General features: G+C 37.7%; 4 protein-coding genes across 5 annotated transcripts; 1 reads left to right on the forward strand and 3 right to left on the reverse strand.

Annotated features, from left to right (window-relative positions):
* Positions 1-1,078: 1,078 nt before the first annotated feature.
* On the forward strand, positions 1,079-7,300 carry LOC113761567 (cyclic nucleotide-gated ion channel 1). Of its 2 annotated transcripts, XM_027304621.1 has the most exons (8): positions 1,079-1,249; positions 2,143-2,716; positions 2,991-3,203; positions 3,829-4,124; positions 5,103-5,214; positions 5,639-5,875; positions 6,013-6,407; positions 6,738-7,300. In XM_027304621.1, exons 1-8 carry the CDS (start codon positions 1,221-1,223, stop codon positions 7,039-7,041), a joined length of 2,160 nt encoding a protein of 719 aa, XP_027160422.1. In that variant the 5' UTR covers positions 1,079-1,220; the 3' UTR covers positions 7,042-7,300. The 2 variants fall into 2 exon arrangements, with proteins under 2 accessions (XP_027160422.1, XP_027160423.1); XM_027304622.1 differs by lacking the exon at positions 2,991-3,203.
* Positions 7,301-7,627: 327 nt separating this feature from the next.
* On the reverse strand, positions 7,628-15,590 carry LOC113763330 (long chain acyl-CoA synthetase 4-like). Its single transcript, XM_027307098.1, has 19 exons — positions 15,439-15,590; positions 15,117-15,180; positions 14,933-15,022; positions 14,536-14,592; positions 14,102-14,150; positions 13,359-13,435; positions 13,226-13,265; positions 13,050-13,144; positions 12,182-12,349; positions 11,604-11,714; positions 11,445-11,532; positions 11,102-11,168; positions 10,049-10,124; positions 9,833-9,950; positions 9,231-9,479; positions 9,003-9,142; positions 8,573-8,755; positions 8,245-8,364; positions 7,628-7,894 (listed from the first exon to the last, which is right to left on the reverse strand). Exons 1-19 carry the CDS (start codon positions 15,588-15,590, stop codon positions 7,859-7,861), a joined length of 1,980 nt encoding a protein of 659 aa, XP_027162899.1. The 3' UTR covers positions 7,628-7,858.
* Positions 15,591-18,003: 2,413 nt separating this feature from the next.
* On the reverse strand, positions 18,004-18,669 carry LOC113754103 (non-specific lipid-transfer protein A-like). The gene is made up of 2 exons (XM_027298447.1): positions 18,263-18,669; positions 18,004-18,179 (listed from the first exon to the last, which is right to left on the reverse strand). The coding sequence occupies exons 1-2, from the start codon at positions 18,613-18,615 to the stop codon at positions 18,164-18,166; spliced, it is 369 nt and encodes a 122-aa protein (XP_027154248.1). The 5' UTR covers positions 18,616-18,669; the 3' UTR covers positions 18,004-18,163.
* A 498-nt stretch (positions 18,670-19,167) lies between these two features.
* LOC113763104 (beclin-1-like protein) lies at positions 19,168-25,491 on the reverse strand. The gene is made up of 10 exons (XM_027306815.1): positions 25,180-25,491; positions 23,782-24,146; positions 23,482-23,652; positions 23,009-23,133; positions 22,770-22,818; positions 22,438-22,596; positions 21,714-21,799; positions 21,473-21,544; positions 20,834-20,980; positions 19,168-19,757 (listed from the first exon to the last, which is right to left on the reverse strand). Exons 1-10 carry the CDS (start codon positions 25,355-25,357, stop codon positions 19,532-19,534), a joined length of 1,578 nt encoding a protein of 525 aa, XP_027162616.1. The 5' UTR covers positions 25,358-25,491; the 3' UTR covers positions 19,168-19,531.
* Between the last annotated feature and the right edge of the window lie 1,088 nt (positions 25,492-26,579).

A 26,579-nucleotide genomic window follows, 5' to 3' on the forward strand; every position in this document is an offset into this window, starting at 1 on the left:
ATGATATATATATATAAATAATATAATATTTATATTTTGATATTATATATAATCATATATTCAAATATATTATTATTAAATATTAAATATATACAAATTTCAAAATACAAAAATAGATCTGAAAATTGAAGTCTCAACATTTTTCGGACAAAAGTACAGACAAAACAAAAGGTCAAAAGGCCTTGCCCCAATTTTCTTGACACCGATTCAAGTCATAAGGTTACGAAGAAGTTCCAATCTTTGAAGATGTATTGGTTTACGATCGCATATTTTATTACTATTTTTTATGTATTTTGAACGAATTAAATATAAATATTATTGAAAAATTATTTGTAATCGATGAATGTTAAATTAGTTTTACAACTTAATAATTATAATAATTATATTAAAAAAATTGAGAAGTAATGAGTGAGTTTGTGCTAAATCCGAATATGATTCAAAACTCAAATATTTTATGAGTCAAGTATGATTTTCACATTTATTAACCTGAAACTTATAATTCACAACCCGAAAGTATTATAACTTAAATTAATTGAATCAGAACTTTTGAAAGCTCGATTCAGATGGCCGATTGACGAGCCTAACTAAAAGCCATTAGTATTCTACAAAGTATTCCTGATTCTGAACGCAAACTACGTAGGAGTACTCGCTAGTACCCAGGGCTTACAATACTACGTAGGAGTACTTTTTTGGCTGCGTTCAACGGTGCAGTACGGCTGCTGTACGGGGAAGTTAATGGGAAAACGGCAAAAGTGAAAAAGACAAAAAAAGGGCGAGAGAGATAAAAGAGAAAGTAGGCTCACAAATCACAAATGTCAAGCTACCTGCAGGCCAGGCCCCAAGGTCAAGCGCGAAGCTACCTGGAAAAATGTTGCTGCCTTTTCCTCTTGGACTATTCTCCGGCCAAGTCTTCAGTCTTTCGTTGGACTTGGAGGAAGAAGACCCATTCCTTAAACTTAAAATGCACTCCTTGGAATTTCCATGGGGCCATTCACTTGGAAACTTCTCAATGCCACTACTTTTAACCAGTTATGCACTCCTTGTTCATAACCCCCCCCCCCCCCCCCCTCCCAATTTAGCAGCAACTCTTCACCCCCATCAAAAATTCAGCTTCCGTTTGCCTCAAAGTTCAAAGGGAGCTTCCTATATTTGCATCACTGTATTTCATGTCAGATTGGTTGGCTGGTCGCTTGCTTGCTTCCTTGTTTTAGTTAAGAATTATGGAGCTCAAGCAAGATAGATATGTCAGGTTAGTTTTCATCTGGGTTTTTATCTACGGGTTTCTTGGGGTCTGAGGAAAATAGATATATAAGCTTTGGTTTGTTTTCGAGTCTAGATAGCGGCTCTCTTCCAGTTGGTTTTGGAATTTGATTTGAAAAAAAAAAACTTTCTTGAACTTGAGTAAATTCTCTTCTTTCTGCTTAGTGCTTAGCGTATGACCAAATGCCAGTTTAAGTTTAGCATATGACAAAATGCTAGTTTTAAGTTTTTGGTACTCTTGTTGCTGCCTTTATTCCTGATCATGTTTAGATGGATGCTAAGGCTGGTGCCACTTTAAACAATTGGGTTTTTGACCTTTTATTTTGTCATCAGGTATGAGGCCTATGTGAAAAGAAAACATCATGTTCCCTGGATGTTCAGTTCGCATTCCAGACTACCAATATGATTTCATTGTTGTAACTTTTGTCTAGCAAAATACAATATGCAAATTTTTTTCCTTTTTGGATCATCAATCAACTATAGGTGAAACTTTTTGTGGGGTAATTGGTTTCTTGTTCTTCTCTTTAGTCATATCAACATCTTTTGTCAAAAAGTGGTGCTTTTGAATACGGAGGATTAGCCAAAAATGAAGTCTTCAAGTTGTCTTCTTTACATAGGATGAGATGAAAAGGAAAACTTTTGGAACCACTCATTTCAACTCGTTCATTATTCAGAAATTCTTCTTGGTATTTTGCATGCTTGCCTGAAATGACATTTAAGGTACAATAGACAAGCCAGGCTATAGATGGTTTCCTCTATTGTATCAAGAATAGGCGAGTTTTTACTCCACCTGTTTTAGTTCTGAGTATAATTAAAGTACTTTAGTTCATTGTAATTTTTGTTCCCCACTTTCTACACGTTTATATACTGATTTCTGTCCAGGTTTGAGGACTGGAGTTCAGAGAGGACATCTTTCAATTCCAAGCAGCAATTTTCTTCAACTCGTGGACTACTTTCTATAAGGAAACCCAGTCTCGGTTCAATGGTTAGCAGTATTAGAAGAGGATTTGAGAGGGGTTCTGAAAGGATGAAAAGCTTAAAGAGGTCTCTGAATGCCTCGCGGACAAGCGATCAACCAGCAGAAGATCCAGGCTCTAGGGAAAAAGTTTTTGATCCTCAGGGTGCATTTCTTCAGCAATGGAACAAAATCTTTGTAGTTGCATCTATTATTGCAGTGTCACTGGATCCCTTGTTCTTTTACATCCCTGTTATTGATAACAACAGGAAGTGCCTTGACATGGACAATAACTTGAAGATAATAGCTTGCGTTCTCCGCTCAATTACTGACTTATTCTATACATTTCATATAATCTTGCAATTCCGGACTGGGTTTATTTCTCCGACTTCTCGAGTATTTGGAAGGGGAGAAATGATTCAGGATTTGTCTGCAATAGCCAAGCGATACCTGTACTCCTACTTTTTTGTTGACATTTTAGCAGTTCTTCCCCTGCCACAGGTTGGTCTCCTTTTCTGTTCTCTTGCATTTTGTTAAATTGGTGTCTTGGTGTATCAAATGTAAGACTTGGTTAAAAATGTAACTCTCTAAAAAAGGAATGGCACCATATAAGGATGACTGTGACTGATTGAAGAAGATATATATATTTTGACTCCTCTGATGCATAATATTTTCTTTATTCAGAACTTCAGATTAGTCATTTGACACCTTTGCCAAAACATGATTCAGATGAGATATATTTGGTGTACATTTTAACTATTTTTAATCTTTCCAGGTGATAATTTTAATAATTTCCCCAAAAGTTAATGCCCCAGCTTCATTGGTTACGAAAGACCTATTGAAGATTGCCATCTTCGCGCAGTATGTTCCAAGACTTATTAGGATATATCCGTTATACAAGGAAGTAACAAGAAATTCTGGGATATTTACTGAAACTCCATGGGCTGGTGCTGCTTTCAATCTGTTCCTTTATATGCTGGCAAGTAATGTATGTCATTGCTTTTGATCATTTTTTCTAATCCAGAAAGTTGCATACTCATAAACAGTCACACGTTATTGGTCCTTTAGGCATAAGTTACTTACAACTTACAAGACTATGTGACAAAACCATGGGTTTATCAATACCAATCCAGATTTTTAAATGCATAAACAAATAAGTACTGCATGACTGCAAATTACCTTTAGCGGAATATACTGGATAAGGTATGTGATATGCTCAATATGATGCCTCAGGTGAAGCAACAGTTTCTGTAATTTTAATACAGGCACTATGTTTCTGTGTATAACATGCTATTGGCCCAAAAAGGACATGCACTAGGCCATCCAGAAAATCCCTGTACTGGGCCATTTAGATGATTCAATCATTCTTTTAAGTGATTTTGGGAGCTTTTGAAAAGCTTTTGTTTGTGAAGACAATATATTCAACTCCTGCTAAACATGAGAACAAGTAATTTGGTTAGCCTTTAATTAGAGATCTAGATTCTTGAGTAAACATTGGTTGCTAATTCTGCTACTTGAGTGCATAGTTACCAATACTTTTCTTTCTTGTAAGTGAAGGTACTTAACTTACTGCTGCTTATTGTCCTAATTGTGAACGCAAATATTTACATCAGGTACTTGGAGCATTTTGGTACCTGTTCACAATAGAGCGTAAAGACAAATGCTGGCGTGTTGCCTGTCATAAACAAAATTCTTGTGATCTTTATGCTTTGTACTGTGGAGAAAAACATAAAGGAAATTATTCATTTCTGAATACTTCTTGCCCTCTCCTAGAACCAGAGCAGATAAAAAGCCCAAACGACTTTAATTTTGGCATATTCCTTGAGGCTCTCCAGTCTAAGGTAGTTGAAAAGCGAAACTTTTGGGAGAAGCTCTTTTACTGCTTCTGGTGGGGCCTGCGAAATTTAAGGTTTGTCCTTCATTTTTTTGTGATTATGTAATGTTTTCACATCCTGTTCGATTTTTGATAGAAGTCAACGTGATACATGCCTTTGCTATGACAAGATGGCAATGACTTTGGACCTTAATCTATTTTATTTTGAAGTCTATGGTACAGAAAATGATTAGATTTACTGTGAAGGGATAGTATATAACAAGCTGGTAAGAGCAGATAGATATTTCCTTTGCACTACAAAGTACTGTGTGTAACATAAGATAGCTTGATATAGCATTACAAGCAAGAAAGAGAGAGGAAAAACAAAAAGCAACCAATAAACAGACTCTTATCATAAAGGGCAAAAAGAGAAAAAGAAAAACAGCTTGGTCTGCTGTGCATGTTGTTTTGTTTCTTTAAACACCAAATGTATATGGTAATTTCTATCAAGTTGTCATTGCTCCTAAAAGCTGGCTACCATACTGTTCATGTGAAACGTTTAGTGTGGTGCATTCCTTTTTTTTTGTTTTTTTGTTTATGCTGATTCCAAATTTCCGTCGTGTGATTCACACCGAGTTTTTCAGACAGATCCATTCTAGCATATTGCAGATGTGTTCCTGAAAAGTAAGTCTAGGGATGTTATAATCATTAAACTTGCATGATTATGTCATTAGAATTTGTACTAAAGCTTCTAATCTGGTAATGGTCTCCATATTTAACACCCTTACCTGCTTTACTTGTATGTGCATGGAGGACATGATTAGAAAAGAAAAGAAAAAGAACTTGGTATATGTGGTATTAAAAATTACACAACAAGTTTATGACTCAGATTTAGTTTAGCTCCTAATGTTCCAAAATGATGCTGTCAATTTCCTACAGGAATTAAATTTTCTCTGTTTTGGAGACAAGTATCCGGGTTCTGATAAGCTATGTGCAAAAATCTACTGAACAATTCACCTATTGGATTCCTTGCACAGGGAGTTAACATGTATTTTAAATCTTTCTCTTATTCAGCTCCCTTGGACAAAACCTCAAGACAAGCAACTTTACTTGGGAGAATCTGTTTGCCATCTTCATCTCAGTCATCGGCTTGATTTTATTTTCATTGCTTATTGGCAACATGCAGGTGCACAATCATTTTCAACTTTATTATTTTCTGGTGGTTCTATAGATTCTAAGCTGATGAGACCTCCATGAAATGCATGGCTTCTCATCTAAGTATGTCATCAAGAAGCCAGCCCTATGTATTGTGATAAAAAAATCAAGTGCGAGTTAAACAAGCATATTTGCAGAGCCAATCAGCAATTTTCTCCTTGCTGATACATTCTCTACATCACTACATGCTATATTCTGCTTTCATACTTGTAAAGTTTCAACATTTTTCTGATCTGGTCCTTGTGATTTTCTTCTCAAAAAGACAAATTTTGCACATATCAGATGCCTTTTATCTGTTTTTAACGCCTACTTATGTTCCCAAATCAGCATGTCGTTTTTTCTGGATTTTTTATCTGAAGTTCTAAACATGTTTATGCAACTTTTTGCTGCTACAGAAATATCTGCAGTCCATCACTGTTAGAGTAGAGGAAATGCGAGTGAAAAGGCGAGATGTAGACCAGTGGATGTCACACCGTATGCTCCCTGAAAATCTTAGGCAGCGGATTAGAAGACATGAACAGTACAAGTGGCAAGAAACCAGAGGTGTTGAGGAAGATTCCCTGATTCAGAATCTCCCGAAGGACTTGAGGAGGGATATAAATCGTCATCACTGCTGGGCTTTACTGACCAGAGTAAGTTCCGTCTTTACACTTGCAGTGCGCTTTCTTTTCTATATATTTTTGTGCATGAGCATCTTTCATTGTTATGAGTTCTATGCTTTGTCTTTTTATTAAGAAATCAAGTAAATTGGTTTTATCATTCCTTGCAGGTGCCAATGTTTGAGAAAATGGATGATCGCTTATTGGATGCATTATGTGATCGTCTCAAACCTGTTCTTTACACTGAGAATAGCTGCATATATCGTGAAGGTGACCCAGTAGATGAAATGCTTTTCCTCATGCGGGGCAGTCTATTGACTACAACCACCAACGGTGGGAGAACTGGCTTCTTCAACTCTGTTTATCTCAAGGCTGGTGATTTTTGTGGAGAGGAGCTTCTTACTTGGGCTTTGGACCCCAATTCCAACTCCAGTCTTCCAACTTCAACCAGAACAGTCCTTGCAGTGAAAGACGTAGAAGCTTTTGCTTTGAAGGCTGATGATCTGAGGTTTGTAGCCTCCCAGTTCAGGCGTCTCCACAGCAAGCAGCTCCAGCACACCTTCAGGCAAGTCTACAGTTAATGTTGTAGAAGTTCGTTTCAATGGGCCAAAGGTTTCCATGATGCATACAAATACTTTCTTGTTTAAGTACTAAATTTCATGATTGCACAGAGTCCTTGTGCCTGTCCTTGTCAGAAAAGGACTGTGGAGGTGGATATTATGAAGAGAATGGATCATTTCTTGGAATCCCCATCTCTTTGAACTAATATTTTCATTTTTAATGCAAATTTTTGCTCCTTTTCCCTGTTTCTCTGTCCAAGTATCCAAACATTTTGTTCTACTTTGAGAATGTACTGCTGTTGGCATCAACTTTGACGATGTATACTGTACCTCAGGTTCTACTCCCAGCAATGGAGAACATGGGCAGCTTGCTTTATACAAGCTGCTTGGCGCCGTCATTGCAGGAAGAGGCACGAGAAGTCCTTGCGAGATGAAGAGGATAGACTGCAGGGTGCATTGGCTAATGGAGGAAATTCACCCAGCCTAGCAGCCACTATTTATGCGTCGAAGTTTGCTGCCAATGCACTACGTGCATTGCGCCGCAACCATCCACGTACTGCTAAAGTATCTCCCGTATTACCTTCTTTACTGCTTCAGAAGCCTGCCGAGCCTGATTTTAATGCGGAGGATCGGCTATAGTTTTGGAGCCTTTCAATTGTTTGGTGTAAAGAATCTTTCGAGGCTGGAGAAGCTTTGTATGCCTGAGTGGGAAGAGGTTCTCTGTAGCCTCCCATGTAACTTTTAGTCTCGGGGTATTTTGTAAAGTAAAACCTTGTTTACTGGGAAGCTCTGTCATCGAGATGTGTATTCAAGTTGAATGTCACACTCCTGTCGTTGTAGTACTTGCATTTATTCTGTACTAACATATAATTTTCAGGAGAATTCTTCTTCGTCTTCATGTGGTGAGATCCCTCCAAATTATTAGCTGCATGTTATCTTGGGAATTATACACTAGCATGTCGAACTAGCTTGTGATACATTAAGATTTCCGAGAAGTAAAACTGACTTCTAGTTAAGGACTCCTCGTAATAAATCACATTACGAAGATATTAGTGAATTGAACAATGACCGCATAGTGTCTGCTTTTCTCATAGCCTTCGTGAACAATGCCCTCTTTGTACTTAACTTCCCCTAAATTATTAGGATTAACCATTAAGGGTGGGTCCATCATTGTGCTCGCTTAAAAGCAGAGACTGTGGAAGAAGAATGTATCGACATCCGTACAGAAAGTTGAAGGGAAGTGAATGAGAAAACAGTGAGTGCTGAATCCAGTATTCGACTATTTTAGTAAGTATGAATAACTTTTCTCAACATGGGCATACACGTACGCTGTCTAGCAAGGATATACGATCTCACATAGTGTCTTACAATTACAGATAAATTCAGCTGAAGCTGAGGTGGTGAAAAGTGGCAGCAGATTCTTGGAGCAAAGTGACAGAGCTTGATTTTCTTGAGCTTATCTTGCACTTTTGTACAGACCATCAATCACATCCTGCAGTTGAACATTCGTAAAAGATCAGCTACAGTTACATCTATCCATCTATCCCTGCAATCATTTATCCACATTTTTTTTTTTATGGAAAAGGATATATCCACACTTGGTCCCCCATTTTCCGGAAAAACCCACTAGTTTTCAGTTAGTCATGTCACTTTTGTCTGAGAGCAGATGAGAACTGGTTGTTCTATGTCATTCCATTTGTTACTCTGGAGGAGGAGGAGGAGGAGCAGTTATGCCATTCCATTGTATTCACTAGCTAGATACTGCCTAAACACCCATTTTTAGAGCTCGAAATTGACGTGAATACAAAATAGTACAAACAAGCGATTGAGCGAAAGGCAAACCTGATAATATCTGAGAAACTGGGACCTCTTTTTCTTATACGTGGGCGTAAGAAGATCGCGCTCCATATCGAATGGTGTGGGATCCAGGTGTACAGCTTTGACAAACTCAAAGCCTTTTAACTGTCAATGCAATGGAATAAACTATATTCCCACCAAAATATACGTACGTACATATATATATAGATGTATATGTATAAAGTTATGAGCTCAGAAGGTGAAAAATTGCTTCATTAATCATGTACCACTTGGACTACTGCTGTTGCCATTATTTTAGTCCGAAGAGCGCATGGCTACCAGCAAAAGCACAACACAGGAAACACTAATGTACCTTCTTTTCTTTGCCAATCTTGCTTAGCTCCTCCAGAATATATGCTTTGGCTGACGGGCTCTCACATAAAGCACTAAAATGCCCAGTTTGCCCATTCTCCTCAGCCCAGCGTTCCACTGATTCGATATTTGGGTTGACCACAGCAACAAGAAAGGACTCGTAACTGTTTCCATAGATCCATATCTGAATCAAGCGAGACAAGGAATCCCTTCAGCTAGTGACAGAAACTCAAAACTGGAAACTTTAGAACAATGATGACAATCATAAAAGTATAAGGTGTACTCCTGGAGGATATCACTCAAAGTCTTGTACCATGGTTAAGATCACTCAATTCAAGTAAAAATGCCCAAATGGAAAGTTGAAATGTCTACCCTAAAGGAAAACAAGGGAAGCGCATATCCACTTATCTTCAACGGAGAAAGACACTCACCGCATCAATACAGGAGGCAAGGGAATAATTGTTTTCCAGATTTTCCACTGCAACATATTCTCCCTGAGAAAGCTTAAAAATATTTTTCTTGCGGTCAATGATTTTCATGCTCCCATCCAGCTGCCATTCACCAATATCCCCTATCGCAAGATTTCTGTAAGTTTGCATAATAGTCCAACCAAAGAACCATGACAATGTACAACGAGTAATTGAAACAAACTGACTCACCAGTGTGGAACCATCCATCAATCATTACTTCTTCAGTGAGGTCTTCACGCTTGTAGTAGCCTGAGAACAAGCATTTGCCCCTTATACAAATTTCCCCACGTGGTGGAGTGCTTGCTAGGGCGTCGTAACCCATTTCAGGAACTGATTCAAGGCACACATCGACAATTGGCAGTGGAGGGCCTACTGTACCAATCATTGCCAATACATCTGGTTGTGCAACAAACGATCCAGCACAGGTCTCTGTCAAACCTGCACAACGTTTGATGGAGTAATCATCCTCGTTAAGTTGAATCGTCTATAACATACACACTCATATAGTCACCTGCAAGGAAAACTAAGCCACTGATACAACAGTGAAACAGACAGGTATCCATGCAAATTCTGCTTGTTGATTTTCTTATATTCTATACCGCAACTTTTCCTAGTTATTTCATTGAAATACCTGGAATCTATATGGAATACAACATATTTGCCAGAACTCGTGACACAATGTGCAGCTGAAGAAGTCATTAGATTCAGCTATGAAGTGTTTCATACTTCAAGTCAACCAATGGGCTGAAATTAAGACAAATTGCAGATAATGATATAAACTATTTTTGTACCATATCCTTGCAGAACATGAGCACATGTGACTACTCGAAGAAAGGTTTCCACACTGGATGAAAGAGGAGCTGCTCCAGACAATATGAGACGCAGGTTTCCACCTAGACCTTCTTTCACCTAAGCAGAAACCAATTTTGCACCATACAGAGCATTGACTATTAAAGAAGAAAAAAAAGAAAGAAAATAAAGTGGATTTCCAATGAAATATTTTTTACCTTGTTGAAAATAATTTTGTCAAATCTGGGTGCTGCATCTACATGTTTATATCCTTTACCCATGTTCCGCAGTTTGCTGCAGATTAAGATATGTTATTTGGAACGTAGCATGAGTAAAAAATATAAGCCTTCTCTTAATTGAGAAATAAGGCAAAATGTATTGTTGATTTAATTAGGAAATGCAAGCTTCTAGTAAACAAAATACATTTTTAAAGCTCCTTGTAGGATACTCATAAATCATACGTAACTGCTCTGCGTTTGAACTGAAAGCATCTTGCTCATGAGGTGCAAACAAATATAGGCCATTACAGAGATTTAGGAGAGCCTTACCAATTATTCTCCTTATTATATAGTGAATCAGTGAAAAATGCCCAAAATTTCTAATGTTTTCCACAGCAGTTCGGTCTATTCAAATGAAAAAATATTCTACATGTCCAAGCTAGTAATTTAAATTACTTTCTTCCATTTACTGTTGCACAAGAAAAGGATGATTACTTTCTTTTACGCTATCAAGATTTTCCTGGAGGACTTGATTTTGCAGCAGGTTCTGAGTCAAAACTTTCTTATGCTACCCGAGTGCTCGGCTAGCATCTATCATCTATCACCTTATACTTGTTTTTCCTCAATTAGAATTCAATTCTTTGTTGCTTGTCATTTGTCAAACAAACAGATGTACAGCTTCTGTAACTACTGATGGATCTAAAACACATATGTAAGCATACAAGTGCATGTTTGGGCGTGAAAAAAGATCTCATCATAATTGTTTCCTGAATAAAACTCTTACAAGTTTCAGGTTACTGTTACAGATAGGCTTGTATGTATGTTACTATAGGGATAACACCAGTGAAATATTAAGCTTACTTATCTGCTTAAGTACATACTCGACAAGCATATCTTTTTTTCTGGTGTTGCCAGATAACTGCTTTGTTGTAACACCATCTTTTAGTTTTTTTGCATTTTTTTATTTTCATTTTCTAGTTAGCTTTGCATTGGAAGCTCCCGTTAACTAAAGATATTGAACTGCAAAAAAATTTGGAAACTGATTTATCTTACTATGAGTAGGCAATGTTGAACAGGGTATACTTGAGAAGACCTGCTGAAGAAAGCTTCTCTACCAAACCTGTGGACATAAACAGTTGCACCCATAAGATCTAACTGCTGAAGTGTGACACAAGTCACAACACACTTGTACAAATTGGCACTTGTGATTCATCAATTAATCATGATCCCTACCCCATACTGATTTGCAAGGGTACAACAACTGAAAATGATGCTTAACCTATAACCAAAAATTTGAAGCCATGCTAGCTGAAGATCGAAGACTTGGGAAGCTTAATATTGAAGTGAAATCTTGGAAAAATCAGGCATCTTCATGAGATGTAGAAGTACGGTTTACCTGAATATATTCTGTCTAAAACACGAGGAACAGAACAAAATACTGTCGGTCTAAGCTCTCGGATGTCATCCACCAATTGTTTGACGTCCTGAAGATGTGATAGATATATATTACTTGTAATTTCATATGACAAAGCGCTCATCTAGTCTCCGGACTTACCTTATGCCAGAATCCTATGGCAGCTCCTCTGAAGATCAACAACTCCTCAATCACCCGATCAAATATATGTGCTAAGGGAAGATATGACAAATACACATCGCGTTCGCTGAACTGTCATTTATAGTTGAGAATTTAAATGAAAAAGAACATCAGGCATTATCCAATGACGAGTGCACTATGCAAACAGAAGATATAAAATTGCATGTAACAGCTTATTATTGTAAAGTAGTCACACATGAGTCAAGCACAATTAAGCTAGGAATTTAAGCAGAGTTGAGTATTTAGTAGTTATTATTTAGGGAGTTAGGCCTCTCATTTGTTTGTTTCCTATTCCGAGTGATTGGGTCATTTCTGGGAAGTCCAGAGCTGAAGAGTTTTTGAGTCTGAAGTGCTGAATATAATGAGAGTTTTAAAACATCACAATTCTGTTATCCAAGCTGAATTTGTTTTCCCTGCCCAATGTGCTTCTGTTTACAATTATCTCAATATTACAATTGTAAAATGAGTTGAAATACCTCACATATAGGCTACTGTATCTGGAGCTAACAATATGGAATGAGGAAATATCTCAACTTCACCTCTTCATTTATGCTCTCTAGGTGGTGATTTACGCCTGATATAATAGAAAGCACGGCCTCGTTGGATATCATCACTCCTTTTGGGTCACCAGTGGTTCCGCTTGTGTACATAATTGTACAGGTATCTGTCCTTTTCTTTATTGGAAGGTCATATTGCTGGCCCCATCCCTGGAGGAGAAATCACGTATGAAATGAAGTTATAGATCATCAAAATCAATATCAATTTTTAGATGGCTTATTTCTTGTATTTATTCAGCATGTCAGTTAGTATAAACTTCTTGTTTTGAACTAGAAGTTCTACACTGTAGGTTCACCTAGATTAGAAGTTCTACAAGGATAAAGGAATGTAACGTGAACAGGCAGGTGGAGTGATTATAAGCTAGCAGAAAATAGCCTTTGTCTTCCTGAGGCAAAGTTCCCTTTATGTACGTCTATATAGCCAGAAAAGATTTCATAACAAACTCAAGCGGTCCAGATTCAAGCCTTGTCAGTAGAAGTTGGAATACTGTTGTTACTAGACCAATATCATTTATGCTACCTAAGAGGTTTTAGTGCATTTTCAAGTATGCAGTTGTCCTAATGTTCAAGAGAATATTTTGCAATACTTAAAGCCAAATAGACAATAGGATGACACGGTGGGAGAATTTTGATTTGTTCTCATTCTCTGTTGCATCAAAATGCAACAGAGACTAATTTTTGATGACTTCAAAATGCAGTTTGTAGTTATTAGTGAACCAGTCCTGCTAGCCTATAACCCACCAAAAAGCTTACCGCTAGAGCAAGTGACTGAAGAATACATGGAAGTTTTTTTTTTATATACAAAAGGTCAAATAGACAAAAATGATGGTAGTCCAAGCAAGTAGCTTACCAAAAGCAAAAACTCGTCCCAAGAAAATATTTTCAAGCCAAAAGTTCCAGAAACCTCCTTTTGTTCATTGCTAACCTTCCCAAAGCTCACAACAGCTGCATGATGAATTCAGAGCGTTAATACTTAAACTGACCCAGATCATGAGCTCAGAAAATGATGGTCAATAATGAACTTACTTTTTAGATATTTTCCTGTAGTTGGAAATGTTTTCAACACCTAAGAACAATGCAGTTTGAAAGTGAGTTCACACAAATTTGGTATACATTTAAGAAAAGAGGCGCAGAAAAAAAATGAGGAGGGGAAGAATACCTCAGAGATTTTAGTTTCTTCAACAAAAGCAATTGAAATCTCTGCATGACAAATTATGTACTCAACTGCACCAGCACCTGAAACCACAATCAAGCACATATTAAAGATACCTCAAATCCTAATGGTATTATCATCCATCAACTGATTCATTTTTACACACTCCCTTATCCTTGCCCGGACAACAGTCCACATAATGGTAGCCAGCAAGAACTAAATCAAATGTAAACTTTGGAGATTTGGTTTGAAGGGAGTCGTGCCCAAAGACTCAAATCTTCTGAAGATCTTCATATTCTCCATTTGCTTTCATTTCTAGTCAAGTTATCCATCTCCATGAGGTTCATTATAAATTACGGATGACCCATGATTTAATTAATATTGAAGCTCCCAGAACTGGAAAGTATGCATGGTAGTGTGCAAGATTGACAGTTCAAAAATAAGAAAGACTATATCATTAGGATGACTCAACTATCTAGTTTCTTCACTGTAATCAGAAAGAATGATTATACTTGGAGGAAGAATAAGCGAGTAAGACACACAGAAACATTTAATTTGCACTCTGATTACAAATCTTCCCCTCACATTATGGAGAGTGAATAACTTGTACTTATTCATCGATTTGCTCGTAGAACTTTGTCTGGCGATTGTACATCTATACTCTTTTCCAAGCATGCTTCTTTTTGTGTGTGTGTGAGTGCGTGGAAAAGGGAGAATATAGTTTTTATTTTTAGTGGTTAAAAACTTACCTAACGTATCATACAGAGGCACACAGTAAAGGCCATGAGCATTGCATGCCTGCAAGAGTCGAAAACATTTTACTTTACATCTGTAATGGGACTGTAAACCAAGATTTGTTCTAACTATAACAGTATGATCCCACTCTTTCCATCTTTTCCTGCCTGTCCTTTCTAAGCAGTTGCAAAGATTGTTGGAACATAAACCAATACGTATCTATACTACTTCGTATGGGTCAAGGAGCTGCTGATTGCAGAACTAGAGCTAGACCTCGAAAGTATAAGAATCTAAATAACTCAAAACAGGCTAGATGTGTGTGAGCAGAAAAGTTGTGCAATAAGCACATGTTGATTCAGAATGCAACAATCCTGCAGGATGGACCCTGAGTGACATGGGAAAGTAACTTTGATGTTTTCCAGAATTTACACCTCGCAATGCCACTTACCTGCATACTTACGACCCATTTTGAGCAATTGGCACCATAAATTCCGCATTTATCACCCTGGACATGAAACAATCAATTGTAAAAAGAAAAAGGAAAATTATGATAATCATGATGGGACTTTCAAGAAAATGCTCCAGGCAGCTGCATAAAAGAAGTAGATAGAATGACTTTTAAAAGAAGTTCTCAAACAGAAAGGAAGTATTAAACCAATACAGAAATATTGATCCCGCGAATTTTAATGCTGCTACCGAGTACTAAGTAGCCAATACAACTGATTTTTTTACATGAACTTTGTTACCGATGCTATAGGTGTATTAAAACACCTGAAGTAATCCATTTAGCATAAAATGCTAATAGCCATTAAACACTGAAATTAAGCCACATGCCAAGAACTTACTTGCACGACACCACAAGTGCGAATGGAATTTCCCACCTCCAATACCAAGTCATACACTTGTTTGTAAGTCAACCACGAGTATTCACCAGCCTGCAAAAACAGCATTCAAGGCATAAAGGAACAAGGGATGGAGAAGCACATAATTAAGAGTGAAGGTGGTGAAGCATTGTAGTAGGAATAATACCTTGCCTTTTACCATCTCACGCTCCCCCAGCATCCGATTGTTGGGATACTCTTTCACAGACTCGCTGCCCACCAAAAACACAAGACCTTTTTTACAACCCAACAACTTCACTGAACAAAGATCATATATATATGGGCACTACTTTTTATTAGCAAGGACCATTTGAAGTAGCGGTGGTAAGTAGTACGAACGTAGTTTTACCTTTCGAGACAGAAATCCAAAGAAATAAATTTTACCATTGGTTGTTTTTTTCTTTTTTGGGTTGCTCTATGTAAGAAGGCATGCAGTTTGATGAGTGCTAATTAGGAAGAATCAAACTCACAAGAAAATATCCCAACAAGAGTGGAGGCCCGGAGGAAGAGGCTTAAATCCATCTTTTGCTAGTACATTTCGATAAACTGGACCTCTTGATGCTCTGCCATTTTCACCTTCTTTTGCTTCCTCAATCTTCACAATGAATTTTTCTGCTGCCATTATTCAACTCTTTGAGCAGCACCTACTGATATCAAAATTCTTGTCTATATTGTTCCCAATTCTGCATTATATATAGAGAGAAAGATTTAGATGCCAAACTATAATTTCGTGTGTAACTTGTAGCGGTGGGAGTGGTAGCTTTTGGTGGCCAAATTTGAGAGACTAAATTGCTTTGGCTGAGTGCAAAAGCCAACGGCTTGTAACGCTCTTGTTTTTTTTTTTGATTAACTTGTTGACCAATCAAGACACTTTCCCAATCAATTACACTTTTAAGGAGTAACGAGCCATTGGTCAAGCCAAACCGCATTTACGAGTTGACCAATATATTTACGGAAGAAATTGTACGTGTAATAATAACGTACACTTTGCCGACCAAAAAATTTAATATAGCGTAATAATATACGGTTTGGCTTGGCTAATGGATCGTTACTCCTTAAAAATGTAATTGATTGGGAAAGTGTCTAAAAATAATTATGATACAATGATGCTATATCTTTGAAAACAAGAGACACACAATTTTATTTTGTATTTGACTATATTATTTATTTATGTAAAAGTATGACAAAATGGAATTAAATCTTCTATTAATATTTATATGTTCATTATATATTTTTCTGAGTACAATAATTAGTATGTAAAAGCATTTTATTAGATATTTTTCTAAGTATATTAAAATTACTATTTTACATTTAAAAATATTAAATAAATGCCCATCGATTTAACCAGTGATCTACAGATTGAACTAGTGATCCATTGATCCGGTTCGTTGCTAGGTTTAATAACAGATTGAAGGATGTATGTATGTTAAATTCTTTCCCAACTTAATTCCGATCATTTTAGGCAAATAGTATAAATAAAGTGATCCATTCAACATTTCAAATGTTTTGATTACATTCTTTTATCTAAGGGAAATACCCTTTATTTCTAACTGCAAATCATACAACAACTTTCAAACACAATTAGACAGACCCAGAAAAAGAAAAAAGAGTACATGGGCCATTTTAGAGTAATAAAGTGCATGGGGATGGGGCTATTAAAAACCAATATCAGACTAACTATCATATACTGATATGAAGAGATCATCTTATGCCAAAAAAACTAGAGGATTGGTGGGATTTTGCTTGCTTATAGTAAGCAATTTTTCCACGCTAAGTAGAGAAAAGAAGTTCGGGTGGTTGTTATGTTAGGTGACCCTTCCTTGAGCGGAAGCATTGTAATTTGCTGATTAGATTAAGGTGGATAATCTAATTCTCTCTACCTTGATTGCCCACCGAAATCCTAAATTGATTCTGGGGAAAACCAACCTAAAATAGAAGCCCTGTATAGTATAACATCAACACGTGTTCGGGAGAAGGATGAATTCCTACTTCCTACAGAATTCAATCTATGCGCTCATGTATTCACCAAACAGCTGATATTGTTTTGTGATCTCAAAACACTTTCAAATTGAAAGCAATCGATAGTGTTTTTCCATTTTAATTAAATTAAAGATTCTGTAACTCCTTTATAGAATGCACAGTAAATAATCTCTTGATCTGTTGATCAAGAAGTGTGTTTACCAATGATGGTACGTAAGACTGCTATATATATATATATATATATATGCTGCTGAAGCCGAAATTCTGCAACAGAATCCGCTGAAAGCAACAAGTGGTTTTTGAGTTGATCATGACGTCCTAGTGCTCACGATTTGATTTGAAACAATTTAAAACCTTTGAGTATTGAATCACTCAACTGACATATATAGCAGATTGATTACTCGAGGAAAAATGTCCCGTGTAGCATGCTGCATGCTGATTTTCTCACAACTGTTCTCAGCAGCAAGCGCATCAGGGTCTTGTTCATGGATTACGTTCAACCTAGCACCTTGCATGCTGTATTTGAGAGGTGAACTCTCCGGCGTGGAACCAAAGATTGACCGGCCATCGGAGCTCTGCTGTTCAGGGGTCAAGATTTTGGCTCGAAGAGTGAATAACCAACGTGGCCGGATGGTTGTCTGCACATGTGCAAAACGAGCTTTGGCAGTAATCCAACATTATGATTGTAAACGGATACCACTTATTCCCCAAAAATGTGGGCTGCTCCTATTTCTCCCATTGATTATTATACTCGTTGTTCCAGATGATAATTGACCTCCAGCTAGCTACCATAACTTATACCAATATAGCAAACTTATCATCTCATTTTTCACTGCGAATTGAATTATTGCAAGATGTGGTCTTCTATTGTTGAGTTTGCAGATAAGCAGATTTATGGACCAGTATGCAGATCATATGCAATTGGAATGAGTCCAAGCAATGACTTGTATCCATGTTTTTATTATCAATTTGAGATACCATGATTAACTGTCATGAGAAATTAAGCATGATTAGAACAACTATCTTTCATTTATAATGAAAGTACATTTGTCTTTGGTAGCTTGATTAAGCTACCTACTGCCTCTTTGCCTTTCCAAGTAGTTCCCACAAAAATTCTAGATAAACGGGCACAAGTGAAAAGTAACTTTATTTAACTGGTAACGAGTGAGCCATCACAGAAGTTGTCCTTCAGCAGAGCAGCTCCGGTGCAGTCAATCAGAACTCAGAAGCCCTACAAGAATATGTCAAATTAATATTATGTCACGCGCACACACACACACACACAGAGGTTGGTTCAAGAGGGGGTTGACTTACATGGAGCAATCGTAGTTGGAATCAATACGAGGAAAGTTTCTGCTGATTCCACAAGCTGTTGGGAGCCCAGCAATGCGAGGGGTGTCAACCTTTCCCATGTCTGGCAAATCTGCTTTGATGCAGTTGCAGACTGCTACAAGGTCTGGTTTGGACGGTGCATAATCAAGAACCCTTTGTACACCTTCACAGCAACCACTGCTTGGTTCACTGACTTCGTCGGTTACGTATGGCAAGCAAGGCACCAGGTTATCATTAACAGACATGCAAGAAACTGCAGCAACAGCTGCTGGCCTCGAAGCCGAAATAATGGCTCCCACTGTTGCAATCAAAACCAGCACGATCAACCTTGCCATTTCTGAAAATGGTGAATCCTCTGGATCGCAGATCAACACTGTGTGTATATCAAGTGTGTTGTATGCAAATCAGAAAAATTTCGTTGAGAAATAAGATTGCCTAGTGGCTGGTGGGATATATAGTTGCTGGTTCCATAAAATTAGGTGCTTCATTTACTTGTAGCTTTCTTAGTCATTGCCATATGATGATCAGTGTGTTCGAACGGAGACGCAAAGCCAAGGCGCGCGTTTCCTATTGCACATACCGTAAAGCATGACACACTGCGGCACTAAAATGCCCATAGTGCTTATTGGTGACTGGAAACAGACCAAAATTTATTGCGGACTCCAAGCAATGTTAGATATGTTGGAAGTTTAAGAGTCAGTAAAAGGACCAGATTCCACAGATTTTGCCAAGCTCAAATTTACATTGAGATTATCCAAGTGAGTGACAGACGGTATTAATAGGTTCACATCATCTTTCATATTCAAGATTCAGCATGAAATTAGAAATGTCTTTTTGTAGTATATGCCAACAGACTTTACGAATATCTACACACAGCTATCAATCCATAACATTACTTGAAAACAAAAACAATAATAACTGTATATATTCACATTTCATACTGCTGGAAAATAAGGCCCAGAGTTCCAATTATAGCCCTTACATGTCCTCTGCTTGCCAAGTCAGGGGTAAACAGAACCTGTGCCCGAGCACCACCAGAAAAGCTCTCTAATTGCCGTCATTGTCTTTGTTTACCTCTTTCCCTCTCTTTCACTCTCATCTCGACGGCTATTCTCCAAAATGATCAACCGTAACCCCAAAAAAACAGAGATATACATCAAGGATGATTTGATACATCATTCAAGTTAATTACTTTGTAAATACAGAAAGCTTAGCAATTAATATATTTACACACAGTAAGGCGATTCCACGTCAGAATTTGGCATCACCGGTCCTTTTACCGTACAAAGAGCTTCCAGCTGTAACTTCAGTATGATGAGAGACAGGAGGTGAAAGCGGTTGGAAATTTGTGTTCCCTATAAACCAGTACAGAGCCCATTTCAAGTTGCACAGAGTGTACTTGAGAGCTTTAGTCCAATTCTCCTGTTTATTGAAGCTTTGTGTAATTGAATAACTCTCCACTTTGTCATTTTCTATCCTGCAAATAATGCAGTGATTGTGAGCCAATATTATGATTCGAGAAAACATCCCCAGCAAACGAAATTCGAAGTTCTTGCTCCAAACACAATTACCAACATCTCAAGGTACCAGAATACTAAAAGAACTGCTTCATAAATTGACCATTTACACCTTTACAAGGATATAACTGGGTAGTCAGGTCAGAATCCAACATTTGATTGACATACAAATACTTTTGTTTTGTTGTTTGTTCCTTCCTTCTATGGTCCAGAAAACAAGGCAATCGGGAAGCCAGGCAACAATGAGAAAACTGCAGATTTGCATTAGCTCCTCTAAAACAAGCAAAAAGAAGTGACTCCTACTAAACAAACTTGAAAAATCTGCATACATACTTATGTCCTAAAAGATTTTTCTTTAAAAGGAAAACGGGCAGAAATCGATCTCAATGCCAATTTGGAAGGTTTGTTTGCAGAAAATTTTTTTTCTAGTTTAGGTAGTGTAAGTAAATAAGTATGCTTCGAAAGAGCTTATAGCTGAAACATACAGAATCAGATTACAACAATCCCACAGAAACAATCCCCAAACCCAAGCTACTCTGGATGCCCGCCTGTTATTAGATCCTCTAAATAGAGTAACTATGCTCCATGGATGACTTGCAAAGTCTGGAGGTGCAAATAGCATATCAAGTAAAGATGAACTGGTTAAATTGTAAATTGACCATTATTGCCAAAGTACCAAACCATCTATTGCAAGGTTTTTTTCTTTGGTAGAGCCACAGAAACTAAAATTTGAACCCTAAAACACTATTGTCAGGACAGCATTATCAGAAAATCAAGAACTTCACATTTCGTGCCTTATAAATCACAAATCCTTTTCCTTTTGTTATACAGCAGCAAAACTACCCAAATTATATATAGTACAGAGGCCATTTCTGAACTGTAAAAAAGACAAGATTCAACCTGCAGTAGTTTTCTCCCTTTATCCTAAAGCTTGACAATAGCATATAAATGTGTGTGTGTGTGTGTGTGTGTTTTTTTTGGGGGTGGGAAAAGCAGAGACAGATAGACAAAAGATTTCAATCAACCAAAGACTTACTTGTAAGGTAGCTTGAAACGTTTCTCAGGAGGAATGTTCTCTTTATCCTTGGCATTTGCAAACTCAGCAAAATCCTTAAGGCACGTCAAGAACAGTGTCATTGCCTTGTCATAGCGTGTACTCCAGAATAAATTAACTGGACCAAAGCTGAGAAACATTCATATCAGATGCATGAAGAGACATGTGAATCAGAAGATGACTAGGTGAATATGTCTAACCAGAAGCTGACACATTAAAGCTGGGAACTACTAAATATAGATGCATGAAAAGAGATCCATATCAAGTAATGACAAATAAGGAATAACATTTCCCCTACACGAATTACAGGCATTGAAAGACACCATCAATTTAGTCCAATACCACCCACCAGGTCACTGGAATTTTTGTCGTACTCCTTCAAAGAGCCATAAGCAATTGGCACTGAGAGAAGTTCCAGGCATGCCAAAATGGAAAACTTAAGCTGAAGTGGTGCACCACCATCTTGAAAATACCCATGCCCTCCCCAACATGCATCAAAATGAATGTCCTTTTTTTTTATGGCAAACTAACTTGAACATGTCTATTAGAGCCTTCATCACCTTCACTCAAACTGTAATCTCAAAGAAGCCAGTAAAGTTCAAGCGACCGTTATCAACTTACAGTTCATAGGTGTTGTTGCCTGTGTCCATGATGCGAGGATAACTACCCATGGGCAGAATTTTTATCCGATATCTGAAAACCAACGGGTTAAGGAGAGCATTATAAAGGAGGACAATTTAGACAACCATGATTTATCGGCCTCCAAAGCAGAAAGAATTGTAAAATCCCATATATTCCTAGATAAGGAGTACTGCAAACGCAGCAAAGCTTTAGCACCAATGAACTACTAATAAAAGGATACTGAAACTTTGGCCGATAATACTGAGCCATTGTATGAAGGAGAAGGCAAGCTTGACCCCAAGCAGCATTTATCTCATCCCACTCAACCTAAAACATAAAAAGGTAAATGGAAGTTCCCTATAAGAAATTTTCACACAAGTATACAGCAGGTAAATGGTGGATATAAACTGACTAGCCAAAGATGAATAAATAAATAAATAAATTATAAAAAGAACTACATGACATGACATCCTCGTGGAGGATACAAAACTCAATGACATGAACCAATAACTGGATATTTGCAACATGATCACAATGCTGCAATGCATGGTAATTTCTTTTATCTGCTCTAGTGGATAACTTGAAAACCATACAGGGACCTTGTATGGGTACTTCAGCCACATATGCTTGCTGTTCATATAAAAAAATAGGATAGCGAAAATGTCTGCATGGATCTTCTGTAACACTCTTGGTTTCCACTCTCCTTACTTAGATAATTTCCTAATATGTGCTTTAAATAATAATATCAAAGGGTACTTAAGTTAAATTCAAAAAGTGGACACATGGCACCATAACAATGACTTAAAAGGATGGGGAATGCAGAATTAGAAAAGAAGATCCTTAGCCCAAAACATAATGATTTATCAAGTGGCTCCAAATATGGTGCTTCATGAGACCAGTTCTATAAAAATGATGAGCAAAGGAAAGAGCAGATTCACTTATTCAAGAGAGCTCCATTCACATACAGGACACTTTGGAAGTCTCCCCAAGCGAAAGTTGTTGATTGTTCCAAAATCTTCATCATATCCAATTGGGAAAGCATCAGTTAGCACATTAGTACGCTTCAACAAGTCTAGATGAGCTTGTGAAACTTCAATTTTTGCCAAAATTGCATCTCTTTCTTCCTGTAGAGAAAGAAGTATCATCAAGCAAAAGGAAAAATTAAAATGAGAAAGCAACAATAGCTTGGTCCAATAACTTCAGCAAAATGCCACACTAAAAAACCTGAAACACCATGCAGACGTAGGTACAACAATATTACAGAAAAGATGACCAGGAAATAGTAACCCTAACAAACCTGATGTGAAATCAACTTGAACTGAAAATTATTGAATTCCTGCCAATACCTACATAAGGAAAAGGCGCAGAACTTTAATAGCACAAGTTAAAATGTACTAATGAAAGAAAAAGGCAGGAATAATAAAACAAAACAAAAATCAGTAACCTACAATAGAATTTATCACCATGAGAGTACTTGTATTAGAACAATTTGCGAATACAATTCTTTTAAATAATATAGATTCTTGTCTGGCTTACCGCTCCTCCAACTCTTTGAAGCGACTTGACTTTAACTCCAATTCTTTCAATTGAGCAGTAACTTCTGCACATTGTTTTTCTGTTTCATCAATGGCTGCTTCAAGCTTTTGTTCTTCTTCCACTATCTTAAAAATAGAACACAAGTATGAAAGTGGAAAATACGAACCCAGAGGGAGAACAAGAATAAACTAGAAACAGCACATTCATAAACTTAAAGAAGCAAAACCAAAGAACACCAACAGTCTATCAAAAGTACTTTGCCCAGAAAATCATTTCCAAAACACAAACAGATAATAGTAAATTACATCTTTTTCACCATAGTAAATTCGGTAGCATTATCTTGGTCTCTGTGGATGTATACAAAGGACACACACGCACAAACAGAGAAATGTCATGATTCAGGATTTAGTTCTTTCTGTTCTTTATGCCAAGGAAAGTAGTTATTCATATAATAATTGATCTCAAGTATGCACCTTAAGTTTCTCCTTAAGAAAATCAGCCTCGCCAAGAACCTTTCTCTCCTCCCCCTCCAGTTGCTTCAGACAGGCTTCATATGCATTTATGTCCCTGTTCACATCTTCAACCTCTTTATCAAGCTTATCAGACAGTACTCGCATGCACTCCAGACACAAAGGTTGTTCAACCTGGGAAATAGAAGAGACAGAGCCCATGACAGATCAATCAAAATAAAGATCATTAAAAAACATAGCCGTCATTTGTTGATTTCCATACGTAAGTTCATTTGCCATCAACAATCTGGTTGACATAGCTACCTGTGTCTGTGTCGTGGCAATGTCAAATGCACGTTTCAGGACGGTTATGGTGGTGTGGAAGCCAGAATTATTTGGCTGAGGAGGAATATTAGTTTGGCCACCTTCAGGTGATGGTAGATGAGTTCCAACTCCATCAGCAGCAGACTCTGATTTATAAACTGAAGCCGCAGGTGGAGGCAAAACTACAAATGATTCTTCCATTGCCCTGACTGACTGACTAGCCTCAGGTTGAACGGCTCCAGCTCGGGGCCGAGGAGGCACCCCTGGAGTCTGACTTTTTTGCTTTGGCAGCACAACATATGAATGATCCATACGGGTTGAAGCTAAAACACTACCAGCCCCATGCATAGACGAACCCTGCATCCCTGCACATTCACTTGAAATCGTCAAAAAGCTAGATCCTGTGTCACTTTACCACCATGCCCCACCTTCAACGATTATCAATTGTACAGTCTCAAATCCTTTTGCTTTATTGTCCATGTTCTCTACTTTGTAAAACTTTTAGAAAACTGAAAACCTAAATCATGCACATAAATTTGGATAACAGTACAGTTTATTTAAAATTCCTTAAACGGAGTTATAAAATCATGAACATTGTAGATGATTATAAACTTTCCAAAAATCAGAGATGTTTGGCAACCCAGTGATTACATAATTCGCTGCCAAGTTTCCAACAATGCACAAATTGCAAATAAGACAACCATTGAAAGGAAACTCTCTAACACTACAAGATTTGAAGATATACACCAGAGCAAGGATAAAAACAAACTGTATCATCAGCAAGGCAACTCAATAGAGTGAAAGGCCACATAAGACTGCTGATACAAAAAACCAAAGAATAGTTTGTATATAAGCACATTTTTCTCTTTTCTGCAAACCTCCGCCAGAAGCATCATGAAAGGCCCGAAACTAATCTCTCATTTAACTTGACAACTTTAACTGAATTTATGGTGGGGACTTAGTCAGTGAAGTTGTTCAATGGTGCCGTTACACTGATGCCACTTTGAAAAACTTTCACGGAATAAGAAAATCAAAACGGAGCTAGCAGGCTAGGAAAAATACCCAAAAATTCTCCAGCACTTTCACTGCCTAACATTTAATAATGCTATCTTCAATATCATCTATACGATGGAGTATCCAATAAGAAAAAGTTCATATTATCATTTCATTAATGTTTTGTTACAAAAAGAGTAACATAACATAAATTAATAAGGAATAAAAGATCATTAACGATATTAACCATCCAAGTTTGAAAATTTAGTAATCTTAGACATGAACCCAAGTAATAAAAACCCAAAAAAAAAAAGTTCTCGTCATTGTTAATTGGAATAGAACGAGTAACATTAAAAAAAAAATTTGGGAATCAGGAAAAGAGAGAGTGAGAGTAAAAAACCTAACCGGAACGAGAAGCGTCGGAGGAGGGGAAATACTTGTCGGCATAAGAGTCGACGCCGACGAAGCAGAGGTAGTTGTGGCAATTCTGGCAAAGGTATCTGGGGAGATTCGGGTCGACGGGTAAGGTCCGACCCTTATCGCCCATGTTGCTGTTGCCGCCGCTGCTGCTATTGTTCTTCATGTTTTACTCCCTGATTTGGGTTTTCCTTGTCATCAAAGGCACGCCAATGTATACACAGAATGCGTGCATTTGGAGAATCAGAGAATTTGAGAACCCCCCAAACAAAAATTAAGATACAGTGGAGGTCAAAATAACACTACTGGCCTCTAGTCTACTACCACTTTCCAATGCATAATTTATTAATACCCTTTCTTGCTCAGTACTTGTGCGGACCGCTCTGGTGGCCGAGGAGAATGGGCTTTACTAGTTGAGATGCAAAGTAGGCTTAGGGCTTCTGAATATGGGCTTGATGGCTGACTTATGGGATAAGCGGGTAAGGTTGCCCGTGCACCCAACCGCCCCCCCCCCCCCCCAACACAAAGCACCAATCCTTCGAACACCGTCCACTTTCAATAATTTCAAACTTTGCAGTCACTTGGCAATGTGAAATAGTGCTGCAAATTCGTGGATCCTTTCCTGCTTGAATTCGGTTATACATTCAAGTGTCTAATATGGGAAATTTTTCTTACGAGTATTAGGGATGGACAAAATTAATTGTTAACCTGAAAATTTGTCATATTCGATTCGATCTGATCTGAAATTAGCATGTCCGATCCGTATTATTTAATCGGATCAAAAGATGATCAGGTACCCATTTAGACAAGGGTCGAGTTAGGATTACATAATTAGAAATCCGCGACTACCCGACCCATTCTCATATATTTTTTTATTTTTTGCACATACTATAAAATACCCACAAATACCACCATAGCTGAGGTCGGAACATTCCAGGACAAGAAAAGATCACCGCAGGTGGGGTCAGACGAAAAACCATTCCCATTGTTTTGAAATGACCAAGAACCAGGTATTGCCACAGCGGCCGCAATTACATTGCATGCATTCATTGCTCTTAAAAATGCCATGGAAGATGAAGCTATCACGGAGACTGCTTCGTTGTTGAGGCAATCAATCTCCAGATGTTGAGAACGATAAAGACTCGGACGACAACCAAGAAAGGTACTCGAAATTCTTGTAAAAACTACCCACAAAAGGAGAAGACGAGAGATTCAAGGTCAAAAGCCGGCTTGGAAGGCAATCGTTGGGATCGTAGAGTTGTACCTGCTGCGAAAGATAGCTGATGTTGCGGACCAAGAAGTCTCCAGAATTAGGAAACGTAAGAGAGAATTGCATCTTAGGTCGTTGAATCCAGGAGAGCCACAACCTTGAGGAGGCTGATGCAACA

This window comes from Coffea eugenioides, chromosome 2, assembly GCF_003713205.1.
Source record: "Coffea eugenioides isolate CCC68of chromosome 2, Ceug_1.0, whole genome shotgun sequence".
Taxonomy (NCBI): Eukaryota; Viridiplantae; Streptophyta; class Magnoliopsida; order Gentianales; family Rubiaceae; genus Coffea; species Coffea eugenioides.